Source organism: Xiphophorus couchianus, chromosome 20 (genome assembly GCF_001444195.1).
Source record: "Xiphophorus couchianus chromosome 20, X_couchianus-1.0, whole genome shotgun sequence".
Lineage (NCBI taxonomy): Eukaryota > Metazoa > Chordata > Actinopteri > Cyprinodontiformes > Poeciliidae > Xiphophorus > Xiphophorus couchianus.
Genome location: NC_040247.1, coordinates 28,308,546 through 28,335,871, shown reverse-complemented (window position 1 = coordinate 28,335,871; position 27,326 = coordinate 28,308,546). Strand labels below are relative to the sequence as shown.

Here is a 27,326-nt window from a genome sequence, read left to right as displayed (position 1 = left end):
GTTGCGCTTCCTCCTGTGGCGCACGACGCAATAAATAAAAACAACACGTTACGCATTTTGCTTTAATCGTTCCGTGTTTGACATTTAGTTCTCACTACGGTGTTCAACACAAAATCTTACCAAGTATTTTTTTGGTCTACTTTCTATTCCAAGTATCTTAGTACACTTGAAATAAGACTAGTGTAACCTGGTTGTTGTTATAATTACACAAAATGTCTTTTTTTGTTGTTGTTTGTATTGTTCTCTACCTGACCGAAAAGCTGTCAATGTTTTGAATGTGTTACTTTAAGAACAGTAGCCCCTCCTTTTTATTTCTTCTTCTATGGTTTTGTCTTTAAAATGTTTGCGTCCCTTAGGCCCTCCCCTTTTGTCATGTTGTCCTGCGGGAGAGGTGTGTCCTATTTACTTTCTATCTAAATACTTCCAGTTTATTTGTAGATTTATTAAGTTAATTTCTGTTATGTATTTTTGTTTGTGTAGGACTTGGAGCGGGCAGCTTGTAACTATTGTTTTTCTGTTGGATATTTTCGTCAGAATAAATCTTTGAAAGCCAAACAGAGTCACGGCCTGACTAACATCTAATAACCAGCACAACGCAGAAGGGATCCGGTTACACTAGACTAACTTAGAAATCCATTTTCTGAACGATATAGAGGCTTGTTTTAAGTCAATAATTCTTTAATGTCAATGTAAAAGTTCTAGTTCCAAAGGCAGGTTATTTCTCTTATAATGTAGGAAAAATGTTGTGTTATAAGTTAAATAATCTGCCAATGGAACTAGTACTTTTAAACATAAATATTAAGAAATAATTAACTTAAAACAAGCTCCTAAATGCACTCAGATATTTGCACTAGAAACTAGACCAACAAATACTAGAACCAATTTATGAAAGTATGATCATTTTAGCACCTGTGATATTAGAAGAAAAATAGATACGTGGCCTTATTTCTGTCATAATCCTACAAGGGGGAAATCTATTTTTATATGACAACACAAGAACTTTGTCATTTTGCATGTCCATGTGGCTCTGATTCTGTTCCGTTTTTTCATGCTGTAAATGACTTCAGACGACAGTCCGATGTTTTGACTTGTGCACTGTACAGGGGTGTTCTTTATTATTTATCTTTGCTGTTTTGTACAGTATCATTGAACAAACTGCCAGCATGATGACCCAAAATATGTAAATAGGTAGAAAACAAACTCTAGAGTAGGTCTGAGCAGCATGTGCTTAAAACGTGCATGCATTAATGTAATGACCAACACTGCACCATCCATTTAATTTATTGGCTACGTTGTACGAAGCATGCTGAGCTTGTTGCACTGTGGAAACATTCTGAATTAAACCCACCAAGAAATGTTGCTTAGTGCTTCTCTCTAGTCCAATGAATTTTGTACAATATTTTACTCATTAAGATCAATTGCAAACACGTTAACATAATGTGCAGATTATTGGGTGAACAGTATTTCTTCCGGTTTTCTCCTGATCCAGACTTTTTTTCATACTCCCCATTTTTATTTCTTTTTTTTGTTTTACTTCTGCTTAACACACGTAATAAAAAATTAATCTGACCCCGAGTATTTGCTAATCAGTATTTCACAATCGTATTTTAATGTACGTCACAAGACATTCTATTGAGATTCTATTTTCAGTGTTTGCGTAGAGATCTGCGCATTTCTTAGTGCTACACTGCCACTTAGAGGAGAAAGTGTGAAACTACACTCCTCAATTTAGCATGTTGGCGGAATGCCTAATTTACCAAGCGTTTTAATAGAACATTACAGTTAAAAGGGTAACCCCTATTATATTAAACTTTCTTTTTTTCAGAATAGTCTCTTATACACTTATTACCCGGGATGAAAATGTATTACGCCTGTGTAAAAACTTGAACATTTTAATTACATGCACCAAACCAAATCAAATTATTATAGTAACCCGAATAACATTCGGGTCTGTTCCTTTAGCTTTATATAGAAATCTACCTTTGGGTTTATTAGAAAAAAAATATTTTGATATTTTAAGCAGAAAACAATTATTTGCAGAATAATCAGTATATGGTGAATATTCCTCGAATCGTTTCTATAATTCCCTGGATTTCCATACACGCCCTGAACGCGGCACTGGGCCTGACAGAAACCGTGTTGTGGCTGGATGGATCATCTCCGGCTTTTAGGGCGGGTCCTTTCGGTGCCGCTGCTACAGGGATACCAAGATGGAAATCCAGGGGCTTTCTGATGCCCAAAACATCCACTCTCAACATGGCGCCCTACACAGAACGGCTTCGTCTGCACTTCGGTCAACCGTAGCCTCGTTACCGCAATTGATTTCAATCGAAAATGAAGCCGCCGGACCGCCGGAACTGCCCGAGCTTCAGAGTGACAGTAACAACAACGCTGGGCCAAAGACGGCGCAGTTTCGCCTGCTGGGGGAAAATGGCAGCTCGCTCGCTCGTTCTCCCGTCACCAAACACGTCTCAGCGTCCTGCAGCATCGCGCCCGAAGATAGAGCGATTCTGGGACTTCATAACATGATAAACGCGGAAAAGGAAAACGTGTTCAACTCCCTCCTAGGCTCGCACGACTTCAGCAGAACGGAGTGGCGATATGAGGAAAACGGTGAGATAATGCAAATGGCGCTGCCTCTGTTCGAGGGGGAGGCGGAAGCGATGCCGCAGAGGCAGCTGGCGTTGTCTTCTCCGGTTTTACGGCAGCAGCGTGAGGACTGCGCTGTGAAGCAGCCTCCCGGTGACAGCCTCGGAGCTTTTCTTAATGCTTCGGCGGGAAGCCGGAACCTGGGGAGAAAAACTGACAGACAAACGCAGGAATTATACGTTGTGTTTAACACCGACAGAGAGGATGGAGCAGTCTCCGCGAGCAGAAACCGAGCGGACTGCTCGTGCGACAGCGGATGTAAAGTGACGGGTGAGGAAGCGGAGGGCCGCGGCTCCATGGAGGCTGGCAGCGGCGGGGTCGCCTTCTGTGAGACCGCGGACATCCTGAGCTGTCCTGACACGCAAACACCGAAGAGGGCAGAGCATGTTTTCAGTTTATTAACCGATAATCCCGCGGTGCTGAGTGCCAAGACAGCTGGCGACCATCATACCGTCGAAGATGTAGTTTTGACGAACAAATATGGCGATAAGCTCTGTGGGCAGATCTGTACGGAAAACGGTGACGACAGGCTGCTCAGTGGCCGACCAGACCACGACGCGGCGCTGACCTCCGGGGCGGCGGAGGTCGTGGAGGCTATGGAGAAACCAGCCTACGGCTCCGAGACAGCGGGACTGCAGGACGGTTCACACCCGGTCACTTCCTCCAGCAGTCCGCCTGCCGCGGAGACCTTTTCCGGGACCATTACAATAAACAACCAAAGCATAATTGTCACTATTGAGAATGGGGTACTGACTCTGGCGGCCCCACCAGAGGGGTATGTCCACAAAGAGGATGACATGGTGAGCTTAAAGGAACATCTAGGCATGAAAGACCATGAGGATATAGTTCTTCTCAATTATGACAGTGGTACTAAATCGATCGGGAAGATCAGCACCCTGGCAGTAGCCAGCTCCAGTCAGCAGGAAGAGCCCAGACCTGGTGTGTCTGTCAGTGACTCCGAGCTGGCCTTGGTGGATGACTGCTCCTTATCAGAACTGGGCGCCTCACTGGACGCATGTTCTGTTGCGAAACAGGAAGCCGGAGTGCTGTGTGCTGTGACAGAGGCCGACCTGATTGTGCCATCGCCAAAAGGCCCCGTTGGGGGGCGTAGCAATGAAGACCTGAACTCCTTATCCCTGATCAGATCAAAAAAGGACACTGCGGCCACCTTCGCCTGCCCGGAACCCGGCTGCTCTTCCGCGTTTGACTCTCGCCAGAAGCTGAAGGTCCACCTGCTGTACCACGCGGAGGAGCCACGGCCGTACCAGTGCAAAGTGGAGGGTTGCGGCTGGGCCTTTGCCACCTCCTACAAGCTGAAGCGCCACCTCCAGTCCCACGACAAGCAGCGTCCGCACACCTGCGAGTTCGAAGGCTGCGGCAGGAGGTTCACCACGGTCTACAACCTGAAGGCTCATGTCAAAGTCCACGAGCAGGACCACGCCTTCGCCTGCGAGGTGTGCAACGAGAAGTTCCGCAGTGCCACTCGCCTCGCCAATCACCAGAGGGTCCACTTTTCACCACAGAGGCCCCACAAGTGTGAATTCCCAGGTACTTGTCCGATAGTTCCCATGCTCATTTAGCTCATGAAGGCCTTTTACTGTGAGGCACAAACGCTTTCGCTGAACTCAGGAAAACCCAGTGCAGCTGGTCCACAAGTTTGGATTCATTGAGAATTTTCTCTGAATACATTACGGTTCAAATACATCCATACAGTGCTGATATTTGGATAAACGGTTCCTTAGGTAATTGCACCTGGACCACCGTCACCAAGGCAATAACATGGTTATCCACTGATAGATTAATATTTTACCCGTGTTACTATTAAACTTTATCTTAGAATGCTGGTTTAAAAACCGGCAAGTTTCAGTCGATCCTCAGGGTCGAACCTTTCTGGCCATGTTGATTTCACTGTGGACACTTTAGTGTTCAGCTACTTCCAGATCCGTTTGGGACATCCTGGGTCAGATGGATGAAGCTAGTTTTTCAACAGGAAGTTGTTCCCAAATACAGACAACATTGGTTTAGGAACGTTTTCTGATTGGCCTACTTAGAGGTGGTGTATATATTTGAGCTTGTGGGTCCAATCTTGAGTCTTTATCGGCACAGATAAAGACCGATACTTGCACGTGAAGCCGATCTTTTCCTCCGATCTTATCTTATCGGCAAAGGTCTAAAAATCATCCACTGTCCTCTTCTGTTCCGAAGTTAGAGAGGTTTGACTGGCAGACCGGCCCACTAGGTCGTGTTTGTAATAAATAGTCACCCCATTGTTTCCAACTCAGAAACAGTGCGTTTCTTGCTATATTTAGCAACGTTTAAGATGACAACAAAAAATCGGTATAGGCCAAGATCGAAATCGGCCTCTCAGGCTCTTGAAAAAATCTGTAATCGTCAGTTGGCCAGAAAACTGCAATCGGTGCACTGCTGGTTTTTTAAGCTCCAGCTGCTCTCCTCTCCTGTACAGGCTGCGAGAAAACCTTCATCACCTTCAGTGCCCTCTTCTCACACAATCGCACTCACTTCAGAGAAACGGGCCAGTTCAGCTGCACCTACCCAGGCTGCGACAAGACCTACGACAAGGCCTGCCGCCTGAAAATTCACATGAGGAGTCACACAGGTGAGCTGGTGGGCCATTACACACACACGTGTGTGTTCGTCAGATAACAACATGCATACTTGATCAGCTTGTGTGCTAAAATCCCAGTCGGGTTTGAGTCTCAGCTGAGTTGAGTTTTTTCAGTGAGAGTGTTTCACTTGTTGAATCATCAAAGCAGTTGTCGTCCAACATTAGAATCCTTCCTCACAGTGTTAAAGTCCAAACTCCAGAGACATGGAACACTTTGTGCTCTAACCTGTTCGCACTGTGCTTTCAAAGTTCTCAATCAAAATGGAAGAGATCAGAAAACGGTGAAAATGATCAGAAAAGCCAGGGATATTAGCAGACAATTTTAATAACCAGGATGTATTATCATTAATCTCTGCAAAAATAAATAAAAAAGTCACGACACTGAAGGCAAAAGGATGTAAGAACTTTCACCTTCCGAAACGTATTTGTGACGTATCCAGAAAAACAATTCAAACCGAAGAGACTTTTAACATGTCGTCATGGTTACCATGCGGCTGTTTCCTCAGGTGAAAGGCCCTTTGTGTGCGACTCGGAGGGCTGCGGTTGGTCATTCACCAGCATGTCCAAGCTGCTCCGTCACAAACGGTGAGAGCTTCCTCTGACGTGAAAAGCGGTTCCATCTCCTTGGCGTATGAAATGATAATGGCTGTCTGCATGGTTTTTATCAGGAAACATGACGATGACCGTCGATTTGTCTGTCCGGAGGAGGGCTGTGGGAAGTCTTTCACCAGAGCTGAGCACCTGAAGGGCCACAGCATCACCCACCTGGGCACCAAACCCTTTCAGTGCCACGCAGAAGGTCGGCTAACTCTTTATCCGTCTAGCAGCCTTTACGACAGAGGACGTGGTTTAAAGCGACTCAGCAATTGTGACCATTGAATTATCCAGCAGATGTGCCTCAGCTAGTTACTAGAGTTGGGAAGTAGCTTGTTACATTTACCCAATTAAATTTACTTGAGTAACTTTTTTTGAAAAAAATGTACTTTTACAAGTAGTTTTACTATGCTGTACTTCAGTAATTTTAGCAAAGTATCGCTGCTCTTGAGTGAAATTTCTGGATTCTCTACCCACTGAATGAAGAACAAACATGTTTTAACCAAAAATGTATCAGACACAGACACACAGCTGCAGGTCTTTATTAAAGCTCCATAAGTTTTTTTTATTGAAAGACACTAATTTTGTTATTTATGTGAATTATTATCATTTTCCTCCTTAAAATACCAACACTTCCACTTTATATTTTGTTCCGTCTGATTATGTAATTTTTAACCTTATGTGATTGTTAATTTGATCAGTTACTCAGTACTTTACAAGACTTTTTACTAAATACTTATTTACTCCTGCTTGAGTAATTTCTCAAATGGCTACTTTTTACTTGAGTAAAAATATGTTGTAGTGGTACTTTTACTTGAGTACAATTTTTGTGTCCTCTGTCCACCTCTGGTCACAGGAACCATAATGTCTGCTTCCTGTCCTCAGGCTGCTACGCCAAGTTTTCAGCCCGCAGCAGCTTATACATCCACTCTAAGAAGCATAAACAAGACGCCAGCACCCTGAGGACCCGCTGTCCGGTGGCCAACTGTTCCAAACACTTCTCCTCCCGCAGCAACCTGAAGAGCCACATGCTCAAACACCACCACCTCAGCCCCGGTGGGTACCCAGCAGGGTTCCTCCTAACCCAAGAAAACCCCTGCATGTCTCCAGTTAACAGTAGTCACCCCACTGTTGCCAGTTCAGCAACTTTCTTACTATATTCAGCGACATTTCAGACAAAAAAAACAAAGTGGTATCAGCCAAAATCGGAATCAGCACGTCAGGCTTTTTAAAGATCGGTAATTGGCCAGAACACTGTAGTTTCCAGTGCTTCTCACAGCATTCACATTGTTTTGTTATTGTTCTCTGTTCTGCAGATGTTCTGTGCCAGATGGAGACCACACCCACCCTGACTCCCAGCAGTGAACTCATCAGCTCCACCCCGTCGTCAGTAGCTGGTGCTGGCGTTGGCGGGGCGGAGCAGCTGTCCAGCCTGGACCTCAGCTCCTTGTTCTCCTCGGTCCCCGGCGGCGCTGCGCCCACCGCTGGCATCGAGGTGGGGATCCCTGTGGCTGGAGGCGCCTCCAACGGCTCCTTCACCATGGACCTGTCCCTGGTCAGCTCGGGGATCCTTACCATCGACCCGTCATCAGTGGGCACCACACTTGTAGCCAGCGCCGGTACCACATTGGCCAAGCCATTGGAACCACTCGTCATGGTGACCGGTGCCGACTTGGCCCACCAGCATGGACTGGAGGGGACCGTGGGGGATGTCCTCCCTCCCCAAGGCACTCTCAACCTAGACGACGTTCAGTCGGTCACCCCAGAGGCTCTGGGCACCCTCGCCGCCCTGAGCATGCAGGGCGCCACCGTGGACCCGGCCCTGCAGCACCCCCTCGGCTCCACTGGTGGGCTCGGGGTGGAGTCCGCCGCTGGCTTGGCGGTGGCCCCTGTCTCCGAGCTTCTGGCTTCACCCTCCAAGGTGGCAGAGGTTGGAGCGCAAGGAGGCGTGGGCCACCTGCTGGGCTGCGTGGAGGTTCTGGGCCCTCAGGAAGGAGGGAAAGTCGTCACTTCTCAGTTTATTTTCCCTGGTTCCGGCGGCAGCGGTTTCAGCCCCCAGAAGGAGTTGGACCTGGCCGTGTCACCCAGCAGCTTCCTGGTGAGAGAAAACCCTTCATCCTGGTTTACTTCCTCACCTGTTCCTCTCATGAGTCAGAGGTTCTGGCTAGGAACAGTCAGGAATTGTTCTGTCACGGTTCTCCCTCAGGACAGTGGCGGTTCTGCCCGGACAGACTACAGAGCCATCCAGCTTGCCAAGAAGAAGAAGCAGAGGGGTTCTTCAGCCGGCGCTGGTGAGGGCCTCCACCTCCCCTCCACTGACTGCAGAGTTACAGCACCTTAACCTTTCACTCGTCTTCCACATTCTAGGAACTTCAGGCTCATGCCAGAGGAAAACTAAAGCATCAAAGGTTGCTGTGGCAACCGTACCCCTCACTTCGTCTGGCACTCGTTACGGTGACGGCGCTGTAGCAGCCGGTGGGGGTCTGACCCTGCGGGACCCGGTCACAGGGACTCAGTATGTCCAGATTCAGCTGCTGCAGGTGAGATTCAGCCCACAGTGTGTTTGCTAACACACTCCCTCAGATCGCTACGCACATAGCGCTGCTTTTCTTCTTCTGTGCTTTCAACCAGACACGAACCACGACGTGAGCTGGGGAGCTCAATGGGACAGTTTCCTGCCTGGTATTTAGAAAGTGAAAAATTCAATCTTTTTTCCAGTCAGTGAACACACCATGCCTTGCAGCTGCCAGCCCGCACTACCCACCTCTGTCTCCTCTCTCTATTGGGCTGTAACTGGGTCTGTTGGTGTTCAAACTAATAGAACTGAATGGAACAGCTCTGCCCCTAAGAGATTAAGTTTTATATTAGATTCAACTTTGTATATTGTTCTACTGCTTTTAAAAGCTGCAATATGTAACTTTTGTTAAAACAGTTTCAGTTTTTTACATATTTATTAAAGCTATCACCATGTTGGGATAGCATGATAGAAATATGTGAATAGATTGAGCTCCTCCATCAGCTACTGTTGCCTTCTGAAGAAATGCTCCGCCCCTGACCAAAAACAACCAATCAGAGCCAAGAGGAGGTTCCAAATGCTATCAATCAACTGTGTCTACACGCTATATAAAAATAATTTCTATCTAAAAGTTACATAGCCCAGCTTTAAGACACAGTAGTGAGCTAACAACTGAAAGTTTGGAACTGGTGAGTCCAGGAATGTTGACCTGCATGGTCCTGCCACATTCTTCCTCATAGACATGCTGATATTGGTCATTAAATGGAAAAACACACCTTTTGATTTCTGTTTAATGGCTGAACAAGGCAGTTTAAAGCTTTAAGGCTCCAGACCTGTGTACTGTTTCGTCCAACCTTTTCCTGTTTCTGCCCCATACCCTCTGATTCACCCCGCAGCCACTCATGCTGTTTCAGACATCATTTATTTAAAGTTTGGAAACACAGTCAATAATTCATTCTATGAAGGAAAAATGAAAAGATGTGTTTAGGTCGGGTTTGTCCAACATGCTGTCAAAACATTGCTGCCAAGGTCTAAGATGATCACTTGACAACAATTCTGCACAGCAGGAACCATTAGGCTCCATCTCTTTCTTTTTCATCTTACCATCGACTTCAGAGCGTAGCAGTGGCTGCAGCTGTTGTTGGAAACCATGCTGAAATGTGTTTGTGTGTGTTGATGCAGGACGATCCAGCCAGTGATGGTGACCTGGCCTTCCAGCTGAGCTCTCAGCCGTCCACCTCCGACTCTCAGCTCACCGTCGACTTACCTGTCAACATTTTACAGGTGAGTTCAGTCACAATTGTGGACTTGAGAGTGTGACACCTAGTGGTACTCAAGTGTAAAATACAGTGATTTTAAAAACAAATTTCAGGTTGGGAGGGGATGGAAATGAAGCAGATATGTCTATGAAGATGATAAAATATTGCTAAAACAAACCTCACTTTCTGAAAAAAGTTGTAATTTAAATTTTATATTAACAAAGTCTAATTATTTACACCCTTCTCAGTAATTGGTGTAAAAATCTTTCCTGGCACTACAGCAAATGGAGCCATAGCTTAGCATGTCTCCCACAGGTCTCCAATTATTTCCCAACATGTTTACGTTTCTTGATGAATTAATGCAATCCAAGGTTGTATTAGTAAAACTTCTAAGGTCAAGCTTTCTGTACGAAAGGAGAATGTTTGAGGGTTTTTTTTTTTTCTTCTTCTGGTGTGAACCCCTGTTGTTTTTCCCATACAGGAACCCTCGGTGATGACGGAAGAGGACAACGGCTCTGATAATTCCCAGTTCACAGGAAGCACCATCAACCTCCAGGACCTGGAATAACGCCGGACCCCGCTTACGTCCGCCAGAGACTTATAAACCGTCGCCTCGGACTGTGAAAGCCTTATTTGGATTTGCGCTCCATGTGTCCCACCTGATCGGTCGGAGATGTTTCCACGAGACGAAGCACCTTTAGATGAAAGACGAGGTTTCTGTGTCTTTTTTTGTAAAGTCTAGTTTGTACCAAAATGAGAAGCTGGCAGAGCCGTCGCGTCGATCATCAGAGGTTCCTCCAGTTTGGGTGTTTATTCCAGAAGTGCCAAATCAGCGCTCATGCACACACACTGCCTTACAGACGCCTTCACCTGCAGCAGATTTATCTGCTTTCTTCCTTTTACTTCTGTTTCTGTGTTTGGATTTGTTTTTGCCATGACATCAGCGGCCTGTCCATGTGTTTTATGTAAAGTGTGACGAGATTTTATGCCTTCTTGGAATAACTTAGTTTTTTATTTATTAATATGATTGGGTTTACAGAGTGGCTGAGCCAAACCCCGATGGATTAAAGAATCAAAGCACAATCTAAGCCGTGTTCTGACCTCTATTCATTTGACAATACTTTTGGGGCGAACGGTTCAGTGTTGCTTTGAGAGAAACTGTAATTTTATATGTAATGTTTTGCATTTCTGAAGATGATTAACCAGATGACACACGACCCCTTAAACTCATTGCTCTATACTTAATCACCTTATTTTATATTTCTTGTATTTATTTGGTGCCAATTGACATCAAATGTGATGATTTTACATTAGTTGTTCACAGACGAACGGATACAGAACTCAGCAGTCGACCTGAAAGAGTCATTTAATTAGGCTTAATCAAAAGGCCCTTGTCTAAACCGTTACACAAAAGCTAGCAAATGTTCTTTCTTGCAGTTTGTCCTTTCTGCTGCTTCTAATCCCCTGAGGCTAAACTAGTGAGCAGCTTCTGAAGCCTTCTCCCAGTCTCTGGCATCCTTCTGAGCAGTTTGCCCTCCTCACTCAGCACTGATGTGTCTGAGTGGTTCTATCAGGTCCAATCTGTCTTTAGTCTATTCCCCTGTATCCCAGATCAAGATTGGGGTTGGTATTCAACAAAAACCAAAGACTAAACATGGTGCCGAGTGACGTATTCGCAAAATCTATGTATTTCTGGAACTTCTGACGTCATTAGCCTCATTTATTTACAGTACTTCTGTCTGTACAACTGGTTTTCATTCAGGTTGTTCTGCATTATGGTCAATTTCCATCTCCAACAAGTGTAACCAGCTTCCCTGTTCCTGTTGAAAAGCATCCCTGTAGATCGTAGTTGTCACCAACATCTCTTAAGCACTGGACGGTCTGCGATGGGTCATGTTCATTAATTCACCATCCATTGGAAAACTGAAAAATCCAGTAGTCGCCCGTACTACAGCGGCTACTAGAGACTGGTTACATAAGGAGCTCTGAGTCTAGGAGAGTTTATGGTAGAGCAGCAGAATCTGGAACCCAAAGGCTGAAGGACATTCCTTCAACCAAAACAAGTCTTGTGCCCAGAAATCTTTCCCTAACCATTCCCTTGGTTAAACAGGGAAAATGGAGTTTATGGACAGACCTCTGGGCATAAGACTTGTTTTGGTTCTTCCTGGTTGTGGTCACAGGAGGTGCATGGGAAAATGTTCCTGCTCAGTTAAAAAAAAAACATCACCTCCACCTCCAGTTTCCTCTCGCCATAGACTATGTCATACCGTCATTACCTCTCTTTGGGTCTCCTTTTCTCCTGGTCACCTAAACCAGTGTTTCCCAACCCTGGTCCTGGTCCTTTTATAATAATAATAATAATAAAGAACAGGGCACCACGCTGCCCTGCCCTGTTTTAGATGTTTCCCTGATTCAGCTGATTGCGGTTCAGCAAACACTTGACAATTGAAATCACCTAAAACAATCAGGGCAGTGTGCCTCGAGGACCAGAGTCCTAAAAAAAAAAAAAAGATTTATTTTCACACTTGATTTTTATGAATCCACCGTTCATTTCAAGTATGAGCTCCAGCAGCAGCAGCAGCTCTTTCTGTTTCCACGGCCTTCCTGCAGCCGACCCACTTCTGCCGCTCTACCTTCTGGACTCATCTTCCAGGCAATAAGTCAGCCAGCCGCTCCTGATCACATGTCAGCCCATGCAGCAGAAACGGGAGTGACGGAGGCTCACAACCCGCCCTCCCTCTCCGCGTCCTCTCCTCTGGCGGCCAATGGAGCCGCGGAGCGGGGACGAGCCTTCAGTGGGAGCCTCTCGGTTTCCACTACAGTCATGTGACACATAGTAGAACTCCGTGGGAGCGGAGCGGACGGTCGGACCGCAGCGCTGCGTGGATAGGTGAACCCCGTGCGGATAAACGGCTGCTTCTCCGACCCAGAGGTGACGCAGAGCCCACGGAGTCTCCCCGGACCCGGACCCTGACCACGGTAAGACCGGATCCAACTTAGTGAGGGGAGAGTTTTCTCACGGTGCCATATGCTGCTGCTGCTGCTGTCTGGATGAAAACATGTTTACGTGAAGGAGGCGAGGAGGAGAAGAGAGGAGAGGAGGTTCTGATTCTGGACCGAACTGTAAACGACATGATGCACCGCAGTTCTCTGGACGCATCAGATTTAGATTTTTAAAGAGGGAAAAGGGAGAGATTAAATAGCTTCATGTAAAAAACAAGATTTCTTCTTCTTTTTAAATAATCGGTTATATTTGGGTCTACTGTAAACTAATAATTAATAATAATAATAATAATAATAATAATAGTTCAGATTGTTCGACATAAATTGTTGTACAAACATGACAACAATCCGTACTGCTCTGGAGCAGTACGGATTGCCGTCCAGACTGCTGCCGTCCTGTAAACAAGCGGAGCAGGTGATCCTGCACAGCTGCTCTCTGTCGCCCCCAGGCGGCCCGTTTCCTTCCTCTTTCCCCCCCTCACACACTCCTGTCTGCCTGTCGCCCGGGTTTACCTTCGGTCACTCGGAGTATGCAGGGGCCCCTAGAAAGGAAGCACGGAGAGAAACACGAGGGGAGGGAGGCCGAAGCCCCCCACGTTCCAGTTAAGCAGCCTATTTATGAGGCCTACTGTAGGACATTAATAGGAATATGATACCGCCACACGCTATCACTGCTGCTCTTTACACTTTGGTCCAGAATCAGTCCTCTGAGTGTAACCTATCAACCTATTAAACTGCATTTCTATTGAAGGGCTTTCATTTACCTAAAAATATATGAGATTTTTTATGTCACCTTGAACAAAAATAAAAAAACAAAAAATGACTGACTGGAGAAAATGTACAACTCTGCAGATATGTTCCACGACTGGATGGTAGTGGTAGCCAAAATTAACGTGATGTTGGATGTTCAATAATCAGTTGATTTAATTGCTATATACACAGATAATCTACCAGCTGAATAAACCCCCCCCCCAAAACACTAGACATGCTTTTGGCAAGCAGTGACCTAATGTTGGCTGAGTGAAGTCCGATTTTTGAAGATTGGACAAATGCAGGAAATTTCTGATCATCTGATTAATATCGATCAAAATGGGAATCAGAGAAGAACATCCACTGCGACTTAGAACAATCCTGTCTCTTTTGGTCATTCGTTTTGATATTATTTTAGGATTTTTGAACCTGCTCACCAAAACGTTGAATACTGAACTCATTGCGGTTAGCGAGTCAAAACACTATCGGGAAGATAAAAACACAGAACGCAGTGTGAACGTGAAAAGTTCCATGAAATCATGAAATCTTGTTTTTTGGTCATCTGAAGGAAAAAAAAGCAGGTGTTTTGTTTCAGGTTTTGTCAACTTCATTTATGTTAGTTTTAAAAGAACGCACTGAAACAGTCTTTCTGAGTCTGCAGTGTGTCAAAACTTAGATAAATGCGAATAAGAGCTGAGAAGAAAAGAGTGAAGAGTTGACTAAACTAAACTATGTATGTTTTGTCCTAAATAAATCAGAAAACAGGACAAAGTATATGTTGTCCTGTTTATTTATAGAGTGCACAATGACAACATGTCATTTACCAAAGTTATTTCAATTCAACCACACATACAATCCAAATGATGCTAATGGTAAAGTGCACCAAGTCCAGTTCATTGTTCAAATTGGTTTAAAAGTTTGCTATCTAAGAAAAAACAGCAGATTGCACTAAGTCGTTGACTTTACATCAATCCGTCATACCAAGCATGCATGTAGCAAGAGTGGAGAGGAAAAACTCCCCTTGAACAGGAAGAAACCTCCAGCAGAACCAGAACAAGCGGCCACCTGCCGCGACCGACTGGAGTTTTGAAAAGACGGAGCAGAATGCAGAAAGAAAACTAAAGTAGGATTAATTTATGTATGGAAACTTTAATAGTTAATCTCAGCCGATGTCCTCCAACAATAAATGGTTGCAGCTTCTGTGGAGAGAAAAACTCTAAGAAAAAACTTAACTAACAGTTGAAATAATCACCAAATAATTCAAATTGTAGAGCAGCAGAAGAACACAAAAGTAGCAGGGTTAAGGAAAAGTGGTCAGTCCAGTAGCCTAAGCCTATAGCACCGTAACCACAGAGACAACTCAAGATAACCTAACAGTCTATCAATAAGTTTTATCAAAAAGGAACGTTTGAAGACTAGTCTTAAAAGTATCACTGACCTGCAGGTTGCCTTTTTCTTGAGTTTGAATTTGCAAACTGAAGACGGGACGTTCTCTGATTCATCTCTTAAATCATAAACTCTGAACCTTGATGAAAACGAAATAATGTAACAAAGCATAAACCTGAAGCTGAATCATGACGTGTGTGTGTTAGTAATGTCATAAAGTGTTTTATATATCATATTCAACTGTTTCTCAGAAATGTATCAAATAAAATGTTGAGGAGCTGGATTGTTTTTAGTTACATTTTCTAGATGTTGCTTTTTTGTCCTTGCAGAAATCCGGCATCCAGCCTGGACACCTCTGGATTGTTTCCTGTACGGCTTTGAGGTTCTCATTGGAGTGGGGAGGGTGACCTTGGTTACTGTAGTTTATTTGGTCTACCCATCTCCACTGCCAAGGACAAGTTCTCTCGGATCTGTGTAAACAGACTGCAGAATCGAGCCAGAGGAGGCAGTTTGGCCAGGGATGGTGGATAACTCTCCAGCGAGCAGAGAGACTTCCCTTCCACTCAGCTGTTCTCTACGTGCCTATAGCCCACTAGACATGGTGTCGGACCTCGGCTCCTACCAGGTGATCCCGTCACCGTTTTCAGACGACGATGTGAGCGTGCTATCCAGTCCTCGCTCCTGCTCCAGCCCAGATTCGCCGGAGCTCAGCTCCAGCTGTGGAAGCAGCTCCAGCGCTGAAAGCCAGGACAGCATCCTGGACCACCTGCTGTCCCAGACCTCCTTAGGAAGTGCTGGCAGAGTTTCTGCCGCACCCGAGCCACTAAACGCCTTCCAGTGGGACTCGAGGGGAGACGAGCCGTCCAAAGACAAGCCGGCGGAGGAGGAAGACTTTAACTTTCTCACTTGGTCAAATGTGGAGACAGCAGAACAGCTTTTAGGGTCGTTCCATCCGACACTGGAGGAGATTGAAGAATTCCTTGAGGAGAATATGGAGATGGTGACGGTGAAGCAGGAAGGGTTTGACGTTGGACCAGAGGAGACTTTTGGTTTAGATGGGGGTCTGGAGTGTTGCAGGGCGTCCACTTCTGAGCTCAAGTTGGAGCCAGATGCCAAGCATTCAGACCAAACTGTCCCCACTGCCGGCACCTCTGGTCCAGCCACGGCGGCCTTGCCCATCAGCAAAGCATCATCGGCCAACCCAATGCACGAATCTGTCGCAGGGGCCAAGAAAACCTCAACCAACAAACCGTCATTAGAAGACAGGTCCACAAGCAGCAGCGGGACGCCCGTCGTCGTCCAGATTCAGCCCATCCGGGTGAAGCAGGAGCCCACGCTGACCCCGGTTACTCCGGCAGCCCAGCCCTCAGAGCCTGGCCTCGTCTCAGACATCAAAATTGCACAACTGCTGGTCAACATCCAGGGACAGACTTTTGCCCTGGTGCCCCACATCATGCCATCCCCCAGCCTCAGTGTCTCCAAGTTCGTACGGATTGCGCCAGTCCCCATTGCAGCCAAGCCCCTCGGGCTGGGGGAGAGCGCTGCCAGCCAGGCGTCAGCCATTCTCATTGGAGGTCAAAGGTTCCAGAAGAATCCCGTCGCAGATCTCATTAAAATGCACAAGTGCTCTTTTCCTGGCTGCAACAAGATGTACACAAAAAGCAGCCACCTGAAGGCCCACCTGAGGAGGCACACCGGGGAAAAGCCGTTCGCCTGCAACTGGCAGGGCTGCGGATGGAGGTGGGTGCCACCGGGACCGGGTGGGCTTTTGATGTTTATGTAATAAGTTATTTCTGTTGGTTACACAAAGTGGTTCACTGAGTGAAGCAATAAAACAGGCTCCTTGGTGCAGAAGGATTTCGAACAGGTGTCGGCAGCCTGCACCCATGGACAGAGTTGGATAGTAACCAGTTAGTATTTGTACTTGAGTAACTTGAAACAAATTACCTTTAAGAGTATTTTTACTGCGCTGTACTTTTTACTTTTGAGTAATTTTGTTTTGAAGTATCTCTTCTCTTGAGTGAAATTTCTGGATTCTCAACCCACTGATTGACAGAACTTTTAAATAATAAGTGACCGATAGTTCGATCAGTTACTCAGTACTTCAGTAGACTTTGTACCAAATACTTTTTTACTCTTACTTGAATACAATTTTTAGGTCCTCTGCCTCTACTTGTAAAGTTTGCTGAATCAGAAGGACGTCCTCCTGTTTCATGAGTGTGGAGGAAGTTGTAATTGTAACCTTAGCAACGGCTTCTCTGTGTCGCTGTCATCAAGTTTGATGGAGCTGAGAGTGGGAGAATATTGCGGTGGCCTTCTTACTGCGAGGTTCATCTGTAATCCTAAAATACTAAAATACTCCCCCGCCCCCAGATGCACGCAGAGATTTTATTAATTAATTTATTAAAGTCCAACCTTTAATCCGAGTAACTTTCTTTAGTAGGTGAAAACTGCATGTTCTTACTAAACCAGTGGTGGGGCAATTGCTGGAGCCGTTCTGTTAGCCCTGTGTACATCCTCCCTCAGCCAACAGGACAGCGCTCGGTATTTCACAAGGTCGAAGCTCCACATGATGATCAGAATCCTGATGCTGTCTGCTCTCCAGCTCAGCCCACATATCTATTTAAGGTTTCAGGTCTAGAGAGTCATATGGCCGTTGCCCAGAGGTGGGCAGAGGACACGAAAATGGTACTGAAGTAAAAGTAGCACAACTTCTACATATTCTAAATCAAGTAAAAGTAAAACGTAGCCGTCCAAGAAATGACTCCAGTAAAAACGTATTTGGTAAAAAAAAAAACTCTACTGAAGTACTGAGTAACCAATCACATTATTAATAATTTAATATTTAGAAATGACATCATCAGATGGAACAAAATATAAAGCTAAGTGGAAATTTTGGTATTTTAAGGACCAAAGTGACAACAATTTATATAAGTAGCAAAATATAATAAAATCAGGTAAAATAAAATTTTTCCAAACCAGTTTCTTTCAATAAAAAAGATCTTCTGAAACTTTAACAAAACCTGCAGCTGTGTGTCTGGTGGATTTTCTGGTTAAAACATGTTTGTTCTTCATTCAGTGGGTAGAAAATCCAGAAATTCTACTCCAATAAAAGTATTGATACTTCATAATAAAATTACTCAAGTAAAAGTAAATAGTGCAGCATAGTAAAAATACTCCTTAAAGTACCTTTTTTTTTTTTTCAAAAATAGTTGCTCCAGTAAATGTAATTGAGTAAATGTGACTAGTTACTGCCCATCTCTGGTGACCAACACTTCCAGTTAAACTCCCAGTAATGTTTAACAGATTCTACAGGTTTACATTTGTGATGGTAGGACACAACGACACAAATATGTTTTCCCCACCAGGTTTTTGTGGAATGTGGTGAGAATAATCAGTGAACCAATTTATTGGTTTGTTTGGTATGAAGCTCTTTGAGTACAACTGTAAAATCAGTTTATAAATTCAGTCCACATAGAACTTTGCAGTAAGATGCACTAAAAGCCCAAATGGAAAATGTGATTAGATGTGAACAGCACTGTATGTTCACATTTTCCTGCTAACACGTTTCTTAGCCTGTTTAGCTCCATGAACTGTTCTACATGTAGAGCTACTGCAGTCATTTGAACAAGTTTCTGAGTCAATCTGAAGATTTATTTCTTCCCTTTTATTATTTAACGTGGACGGACTATTTTTGGGATCGTTTCTTGTACTTGTCACACACACCAAGTTTCTGGTTCCTGAGAAGTTGGAGTCCACAAACAAAGACTGGCTGCATCAAAATGGCCAAATTAGATGCTGTGCTTTGCTACTAAAAATCCGTATGAGGGATATTCTGCCTGCTGTGAATGTGCTTGAACGCATAGGTGTGGTCTGAACTATGCCGTTTACCTTCTGGATGCCACGTCTTGCACGGTGCCAGTAATTCATCCTGAAGGTCCTGTGTTGCCTCTGACCTCTCAGTCAGCTGCTGCTCATGGTTTGTAGTTGGAAAGCAGCGTACGTTCTGACAGGATGAGGAGGGCCGCGCACGTTTGCTCAGTTTAATCCAGGAACTGTGTTCTAGCAAACAAAAGGACCTCTGTCTGTTTACAAAAGGCAGGGTGTGTGTGCGTGTGTGTGCGTGCGTGTGTGTGTATGTTTCAGCATTTCTCATCTTGCAAGGCCCATCTTTCCAATAATGTTTGAGAACCTGCTCACAACATTATTATTATTATTATTATTATTATTTTACAGCTAAGGTTAATGGTTAGGTGTAGAGGTTACTATAATGCAGTACATCATAGTACTACACTATAGTATTACAACAAGAGTTTTGTAGTAACTGGTTATATTTACTTGAGTAATATTTTGGAAGAAAAGTACTTTTAGAAGTATTTTTACTACGCTGCACTCTTTTACTTGAGTAATTTGATTATGAAGAATCGCTTCTCTTGCTTGAGTGAATTATTTGTGTACTCTGCCCACTTCTGACTATAATGCTGTACTATAGTATCAAATAAAGAAGTGTACCGTATGGAAGACAGTGGTTTTCTTAGCAACCTGCAGACAAAACAGAAAAAAAGCCCTACCTCAGTTTGCATGCAATCACTTAAAGGGAGCAAGAGTGAGGTTGTTGACCCGACAAAGAATAAGCACTGAATAGTTACCATGACTGTGGGCAGGAACGTCCAAGCCGCCTCATGGCATGAAAGACGGGAAGAATCGAGCAAAGAGTCTGAAGGGGGGACCGAAAGGGGCCCACAGGAAGCAAAATGCCCCTCAGCTTCCTACTGTAAACGGTGATGTTGGGCAGTGCTGACCGTCATGCCAGAACAATTGTCGTAGTCTTTGTCTGGCCGTCCAGTTCAGCGTGTCATTTTCCTTTCGAATTCACGTGCCGTTTTGATGATGACACTAAAACGTAATGCTTACTTGTCAAACACTGATTTGGCCGAGGCGGTGTGTGAGTCGAACACAGGACCCTGCAGGCCTGCATGGAGCCAGATATCTTCTCGTTCTACACCGGATCGGTACCGTGTTCCCAACAGCCCGTGTCAACGCTGGACATCATCGGCTCACTGCAAAACCCTTCTGCACCAAATCAAGAAACACCCTCTCCGGTTACCATTAAATAGAGACTAAATTATACTCTGCAGTTTATATTCCAACGGGAGTCATTGTTAGAAAATTATACTAAGTTTATGTTTTAAGATGCAAAGATTATGTTGCTATTGTCTTAATGACAGAATCTTTCAGCTTTCAGCTAGTGATAGTGTTGGTGATGATGGTGATGGTGTTGATGGTGCTGGTGATGGTGGTGCTGGTGATGGTGGTGCTGGTGTTGGTGGTGCTAGTGATGGTGCTGGTGGTGATGGTGCTGGTGCTGGTGGTGCTGGTGTTAATGGTGCCAGTGGTGGTGGTGATGGTGATGGTGTTGGTGGTGCTGGTGGTGATGGTGTCCATCTGCAGCAGTCTGTGGTTGTCAGGCAGGTAAACACAGATATGGCCAGTCAGGTTATTTAGGTTAACATGATGGGAAGAAGCCAGAGGCTCCATAAATCAACCAGGAGAACAAACTCCACACAGAGTCGGGCCCTCATTGCTGAGAGTCAGGCCTTTATTGTATAACTGGCCTTTATTTATTGATTTTCATCCACAATAACAAATAAGAATAGAGAGGGATCAGAAGAGAGTGTTTTAAGAGTCACTCTAAATTCAGGATGAATGATTAGGATGAACCTAATAGGTTCAGACTAAATGTTGTCGTCTTGTGGTTTGAGTTCCTTCACATTCTGACAGTCTAATGTTAGCCAGGTGGTGGTCCGAGGGCCCACTGGGCCCCTCAAACACAGATATCTAGCCATTTTCATCACCTCACCAAGGTGAGATTATGCTCCCTCTTTCTCTACCCCGAGTTTTATTTTTATATCAAATGTTTTTGCGTACAATCTTTACCATAACGACAGAAGCGTGTAATAGATCCTGTTACATTCTTAAATGTAGTCGTCTAAAAAGGTCAAATATGAAGCAATAATTGACAGTGTTTTTGTTTTTTTCCCTCTGTGGAGGTTCAGAAAAGTTTCAAGGTTCAGCCATTTTACTGGCAGAGTGAAAATAGTTTTTGAGAGCCGCCATGCATAGGAATAAATGTGACAAAGTGCGTATTTCCAGGACAGGTTGAGAGTTCAGTTGCCTACTTACTGTATGTGCAGCTTCTAAATGTGTATAACATAAATTATCTAGTTGAGATTGTGATTTTTCTTTTTAAATAAAAGTGGTTGCAACCAGCAGCAGCTTCTGTGTCAACAGCAGCATTATTAGGCAAGTCTGCTTTATTCATATAAAGCCAAGAAAATGGTGTCTGACCAGTGAATGTTTGTAGTAAATCATTCTGCTAACATGTCTTATAGTGTAGCTATGATAATAATAATAATAATAATAATAATAATTAATAATAACAGCCCTCTATGTAAACAGGCATTTAAATCGATCATGACAGCAATTGAACTATTTTGACATTTCTGTGTGTGGAGTTGTTTGCAAATTCAAATTCAAAAATACTTTATTGATCCCAAAGGGAAATTAAATGGTGTTGTATAAAAACATTTAATTCAGATTCTTCAAAGAGTCATTGAAGATTGTGATGGCTGTTGGCAGGTGTGCATTTCAGATGGCTACACTTTTTAGATGACAGAAGCCTACTTTTCTTTCTAGGTTAACATAGTTAGGTAATGGTTTCTCACGTTGCTAAGGAAAAATCTTTTAATGAGGTTATCTAGTGACTTCCCTCTCAACAGAACCCCACTGACCTTTTAAACTATGTGTCTCTAAGACTGAAGTGGATCTTTTGGTATTTTTGTATCCGTATCTTATAGTGCTTGCTTACATGTTCATTTGAAACATGTTTCAACTGAACATATTTCGTGTTCAGTTGAAACATGGCTGCTCGGTCACATGACAACATCACCGTGTGGGTTTTGTATCTTGCGCGGTCAGCAAAGGAACATCTGGGCTGCAGAGTCCAGCTGTGTGCAGTGACCGGCAGACATCTTGTTTTGCTGGGAGGAGAGCCGGCAGCTGAGATTCACGCCGCTTCAGCCGACCGGTGTTTTCCTCTCCTCCAACTCCAGCTGGGATTCCATGCTGGTCTAACCGAGCTGCAGGCCGAGGAGTCACAGCCTGGTGTGAAACGCTTCGGCTCACGGCCGATAATTATTTGGTTAAAGCTGCTCGGCTTGGCGAGGAAACCGTTGTAGAGGCTGGACAAACAAGATGTTGCTTGAGAGTAAAAGGAAGATCTGGTTTCATCTCGCCTGACTGGAACCATCCTGTCAGAACTACTTCCTGACTGAAATTCAAACTCAAAAATACTTTATTGATTCCACAGGGAAGCTAAATGTGGTTGAAGTCAAATTCTTCAAAGAGTTATTGTAGATAGTGATGGCTGCTGGCAGGAAAGATCTCTTGTAGCGGGAATTTGAAGAAGACGCTCCGTTTTCCCAAGACAGTCTCTCTTCCAAAATAAGAGTCTCAACATAATGAGCAGAAGAAGTAAAGCTAACTGTCAAAGATAACCAGATATTTGGAGGACAGGAGACTTACACTCTTTTCTAAATGAGCTAAATCATCAATTGCTGATCATTCACTGATTTAAAAAAAAAACCTACTTCGTTCTGATCAGTAGAGATTGGGTGTAATCACTTTTTACAGACCATAACTTTGCTCAACCTGAAGTTACTTTTGGTCAGGACATCCAGAAAAGAATTCATTTTAATTAATCCTTTATATTTACGACTGGTTTTTCAATCTCTCCCTCTCTCTTTTTTTTTTGCTCATTATGTTTGTATTTGTGAAAATGTAGAAATCCAAATATCACTGAAACACAAAAATTTTTTTGTCCCTAATAAATTAATAAAGCGTAGAGTTCATTTTTATTTGTAATTATTTACTGTATCAATAGCAGCGTTTCCATTGACCATGTAATTGCACAAATTGGAATTACAAAAATAAATTTCCTCAATGGAAACACGTGTGGATCATTGTTATTGCTGAAGTTTATGTTCTTACTATTGATCCTCGTCAGTAAACGCCTGTAAACATCGATCAGTTTAGTCAATAAGAAAATAGCTTGTGGTTTCCAGCCTAACCAGCCCTTCTCCATTTATCCTCACATTTCATTTTCTCCTCCCTCCTTCCAGGTTTTCTCGGTCTGATGAGCTGTCCCGTCACAGGAGATCCCATTCGGGCGTCAAACCCTACCAATGCCCCGTGTGTGAGAAGAAGTTTGCCCGCAGTGACCACCTGTCAAAACACATCAAAGTCCACCGCTTTCCACGAAGCGGCCGGACAGTTCGTTCGGCCAACTGACTCTTCCGTGTACTTCCAGGGATCGCAGGGGAGGATCGGCTCCTCAAAGTAACACCACAGAAGTATTGTAAGGACGCGTGCGTACATGAGCCTCAAAACCTTTCTCTACATCGGAACTGTCTGGGATTTGCTGTAATCAACCGGAAACCCAGGGACAGCCGAGTCCAGTAACCCCTCCAGTAGTTTGAAACAAGCCACCATTGCATAGTTTCTCTGGAACAACTGTGTCTGCACTGATATTTTGTTCTGTCTGTTCTGTCATCAGAAGATACGGTAAGCTTGTTTTCATTTAGTCCTGATGATGCCAGCAGGGCCTGCGAGGCCTTCACTGCAGGCCTAAACACCTTTAGGATCCCTACAACCTAAATTATATATTCAATTGAGTGTCATTGATTTACTTCCAATAGTAAGTACTGGAAGTAAACACTTCCAATACTTGTAACTATTCTCTTGGCTCCGCTGCTTCCTGCACATGTGTAGGTGGATTCTTGATGTTTCACCCAATCAGATTTCAGTCTTTATGTGTTGCCAGGGTCAATCTAATCGGCCTTCAGAATCAGTAGAGCAGGCCCACTTTCAGTCAAACGGTTCATCAACTTTCAGATTCGCCATATAGAAAGCCCCCAGTGACGTCAGAAGTTTTCCGGTCTTTGATTGGACGGTCAGATGGACCGCAATAAGCCCCAAGTTTTCCATACATGCTAGGCTACGTGATGATGGAGCATTTTCTCCATGGTTACTAATGGTTAGACGCATACCTTCTCCATAATCCTATATTTGATATTTTTGTAATCATACTTACTTATAAGGTATATGAACGTTAATCTTCTTACCTTGTAAAAAGCATTTTCTGTAAATCCGCGGTTACACCGACGGCTGCCGGTCATTATGATTGACGGCTGATATCCATCACCGCCATATATTTCCTCATTAATAGTTGTACAATAAATTGACAAGTTTGGTTTCTATCCTTATCTGTTTATACAACGCAGCATCTTTTGACAATTTTTAAAGTGAAATCAACTAAATAACAGCGATAATAGGTTACAGATGTCTGCTTTTTGACAGGCTTTACAGAAACGTTTAGGTTGTTTTGACGTCTGTCACGGCGGAGTGGGCCGAGGTCTGAACAGCGTGACGTCATGTGCAACTGTAACATTATCCCGCGGCGGATTTAAATGGTAAACTCCCTCTGAAGGCCCAGAAACCAAATGCCACTGGGATTATGTGGCTAAAAGTCATGTCTAGTCTGACTTCTAGTTTTTTCTGAGCTGATTTAGACATTCCATCTCTGACAGAATCTTTGGATCCCGACTCAAATCAAGAAATTTTAGCTAAGTACATGCTGATTGTCTTCAGTATACGTCAAAGTTCAAACCTTACAACAGATTTCTGTCAGAGAGCAAAATCTAGCTCAGAAAGTGTGTGTTTTCTTTCATTTTTTCGCCAGACATTTTATTCCCCCACTCTGACATTAAGCATCAGAGGTGGACATGTTGTCACGGCGATACACTGCACAAATAACTGCAAAAATACACAGCAAAAATAAAAACAAGTTTCAGAGTGAAATATAAGACCATCATTAGTATTTAGGGCCTGTACAGCCTTCCGTATATCTCACATGTAGATGTAGATGCAGTCTTAAGATGACAATCTTCCAAAAAAAAAAAAAAGTCCAGGCAGTATGACTCACAAAATAACCAAGGAGGTAGAGGTCTTGATAATTAGATGTAACTCCAATGGGCAGCTGTCACCTTTTGTATGTAAAGATCTTAGTGACTATTTCGAACATTTCAATATGACTGAATGCCTCAATATGTGAGCTATTTCACAAATGACAAAAACCTGCCTCAACTCTACCTTGTATGTTAACTGCAAACACCTCGATAGCCTTGCAACTCAGCTAGCAAGAATATTTTGTCACTACAAACGCTGAAGTTCACACTTCACACCTGCCTACTGAGCTGCCAGCAGAGGGAACTTGCAGGTAATTCAGTGACAATGTCTCTGTTACGGAGTCCCTCCTTACTGCCTGTAAATATTAAGGGCTTCCATCTGCTGTGTGTGACGTAATATCAGCAGATATACAATATGGTACATCATTCCATTGATTCAGCTTTTGAGTTTGTAATGCTTGTGTGAACAGAGAGGCATTTGCATCCTATGATTGTATGTACATATGCAGGACTTGTTCATCGTTGCATCAGTGCAACACCACAGAGACTGCTCCGACAGCACATCCTGCTCATCCACATAAATGGCTGTAAACATTTCTAGTTGTCTGTAAAGTTGCCTGTACATAAATTAGTACATATGGATATATATGTATATATTTTTTTCCTTTGTTCTCTATTCATCTACAAATAAAACCTTTCCAGTAATCTTTGTCGTTTTTGGGGGTTTGTTTTGTCTCTCATCAATCGACTCTTCCTCAGTCAGAAGAACTAGGGCGACTCCAACAGTGCAGCTCGGAGGTATGTAATAGTTCACATTTTTATGTCCAGGTCTGCACAAATGGAAATTGTTCTTCCTGCTGTGACTCAACCTCCCAGCTATTCCCGGCGCTAGGGGGCGCCAGAGCGGTCTGCCAGTGGATCACCATGTTTTGATCTTTAAAAAAATTAAAAAAGTTTAAATTTACTGATCTGGTGATTGTATGCTATTCGAAGACAATGTTGATTATTCTTAAACACAAATATAACAACTATAAACACTTCAGCTAAATCCCAATCAGTTATTGGCTTAATCATAAAGCTGCGTAATACTGGTCCACTCCCAGTCAAAAACAACCAATCAGAGCCAGGAGGAGGGTCTTAGTGTTGTCAATCTATCTAGTGTATGTGCTACTCACACCTGCCTCCTCGCTCTCTGCAATGTTACATTTGTCCCCCACAGCAGATGTGAAATCTGGAGTGATGTGATCTGAGGAAATCTCCTCTATTTACTTTTTTTTATGTGTTTGACATAGATAGCTCATTTCACTCCTCTCCACTATTGGTGTGATGCTATACATGAAGAGGGTTTTATGATGATCTAGAAATGCTTTTAACTAGTAAGGCTCCATAGTCAATGATTAAAATCTCCAGCGACATTTACCAAGAATCACTTTCGCCCCACTCTGCTGTAACTTTGTCATCTCAGTTGGTTTGCACTGAACAGGACAATCATATCTTTTCCAACAGGATGTCGTCCCGAAACGCCTCCCGACTGACAGCTTCAGATAATTCATCCAGAACCGAGAGAAACTGCCTTTCTCCAATTATGATTTGTGGTCAGCTATACATGGATTGGTTAAGCCTTGCTCTAAACAAAAAGTATCTTAATTAATCTCTCAGCTGAAATTTAGATTACAGAATACCAGTTGCCTGCTTTATGTTAATGTTGACCAAAATCAAGTCTTGTCTTGAAGCCCTGATCTCACTTTGCTCTCATATTTGGCTGGGATGTTTTGCGAAAAGCATAAAACATAGGGGTGCACCGATTGCAGATTTCTGGCCAATCAGCGACTACCAATCTTTTAAAAAGCCTGACCTGCCGATTCCGATTTTATCCAAGACCAATTTTTCTTTTGTTGTATATACAGCAAAAAGGTCAGAGCTGGCGACAGTGGTGTAACTATTGTTTACTGCAAACGTGCAGACATGACCTGGTGGGCCAGTCTGATGGTCAAACTTCTAGATGGCTGATTTTTAGACCTTTGCTGGGGTAGATAAGATCACCTTAACATGTATCGGTCAATCACCGATTAACCAAAATTAAGGAAATCAGCACGGATAAATCATCCAGCCGATAAATCGGTGTATCCCTAATAAAAAAGGTGCTTTGAAAGTGGAAGTACCAAAAACAAAAAAAGACTACATTGATCTATCAGTCGTATTTATAATCTGAGGAATAAATGGGATATAATGTGTTACAGTGTCCCACAATATAGTTAGACACAAGCAGTTCTCTGAGTAAAACCAATGCCACTGACCTGCGTGTACCTGATGACGTCTGACTGCAGTATTTGTGCGGTCAGACGATGTTTCTGAAGGTCTCTGCAGCCCTGCTGGTCTCACTGTTTATCGGACAAAACCAACAGAGGCAGACAGATGATGACGACAGTTGGGTTGATATCAGTCTGTCAATCAATCATTGACCTGTCTGTAACTACAAATCCAGTAAAAAAAAGAAAAAAACCCAGCAAGGATAAGCT

General features: G+C 43.8%; 2 protein-coding genes across 2 annotated transcripts; both read left to right on the top strand.

The window, feature by feature from the left end:
• Positions 1-2,150: 2,150 nt before the first annotated feature.
• LOC114135403 (zinc finger protein ZXDC) lies at positions 2,151-10,731 on the top strand. Its single transcript, XM_028002679.1, has 10 exons — positions 2,151-4,197; positions 5,114-5,266; positions 5,782-5,860; positions 5,944-6,074; positions 6,755-6,925; positions 7,186-7,967; positions 8,076-8,160; positions 8,237-8,409; positions 9,567-9,668; positions 10,125-10,731. The coding sequence occupies exons 1-10, from the start codon at positions 2,211-2,213 to the stop codon at positions 10,209-10,211; spliced, it is 3,750 nt and encodes a 1,249-aa protein (XP_027858480.1). The 5' UTR covers positions 2,151-2,210; the 3' UTR covers positions 10,212-10,731.
• A 1,679-nt stretch (positions 10,732-12,410) lies between these two features.
• On the top strand, positions 12,411-25,512 carry klf15 (Kruppel like factor 15). The gene is made up of 3 exons (XM_028003581.1): positions 12,411-12,622; positions 15,112-16,522; positions 22,963-25,512. Exons 2-3 carry the CDS (start codon positions 15,303-15,305, stop codon positions 23,129-23,131), a joined length of 1,389 nt encoding a protein of 462 aa, XP_027859382.1. The 5' UTR covers positions 12,411-12,622; positions 15,112-15,302; the 3' UTR covers positions 23,132-25,512.
• Positions 25,513-27,326: the final 1,814 nt, after the last annotated feature.

Excerpts from the sequence above, each read along its gene's own strand:
- LOC114135403 (XM_028002679.1), top strand. The coding sequence starts at position 2,211 with ATGGAAATCCAGGGGCTTTCTGATGCCCAAAACATCCACTCTCAACAT. Across the intron at positions 4,198-5,113 it reads CCACAAGTGTGAATTCCCAG|GCTGCGAGAAAACCTTCATC; the intron begins GTACTTGTCCGA and ends TCTCCTGTACAG. Across the intron at positions 9,669-10,124 it reads TACCTGTCAACATTTTACAG|GAACCCTCGGTGATGACGGA; the intron begins GTGAGTTCAGTC and ends TTTCCCATACAG.
- klf15 (XM_028003581.1), top strand. The coding sequence starts at position 15,303 with ATGGTGGATAACTCTCCAGCGAGCAGAGAGACTTCCCTTCCACTCAGC. Across the intron at positions 16,523-22,962 it reads TGGCAGGGCTGCGGATGGAG|GTTTTCTCGGTCTGATGAGC; the intron begins GTGGGTGCCACC and ends CCCTCCTTCCAG.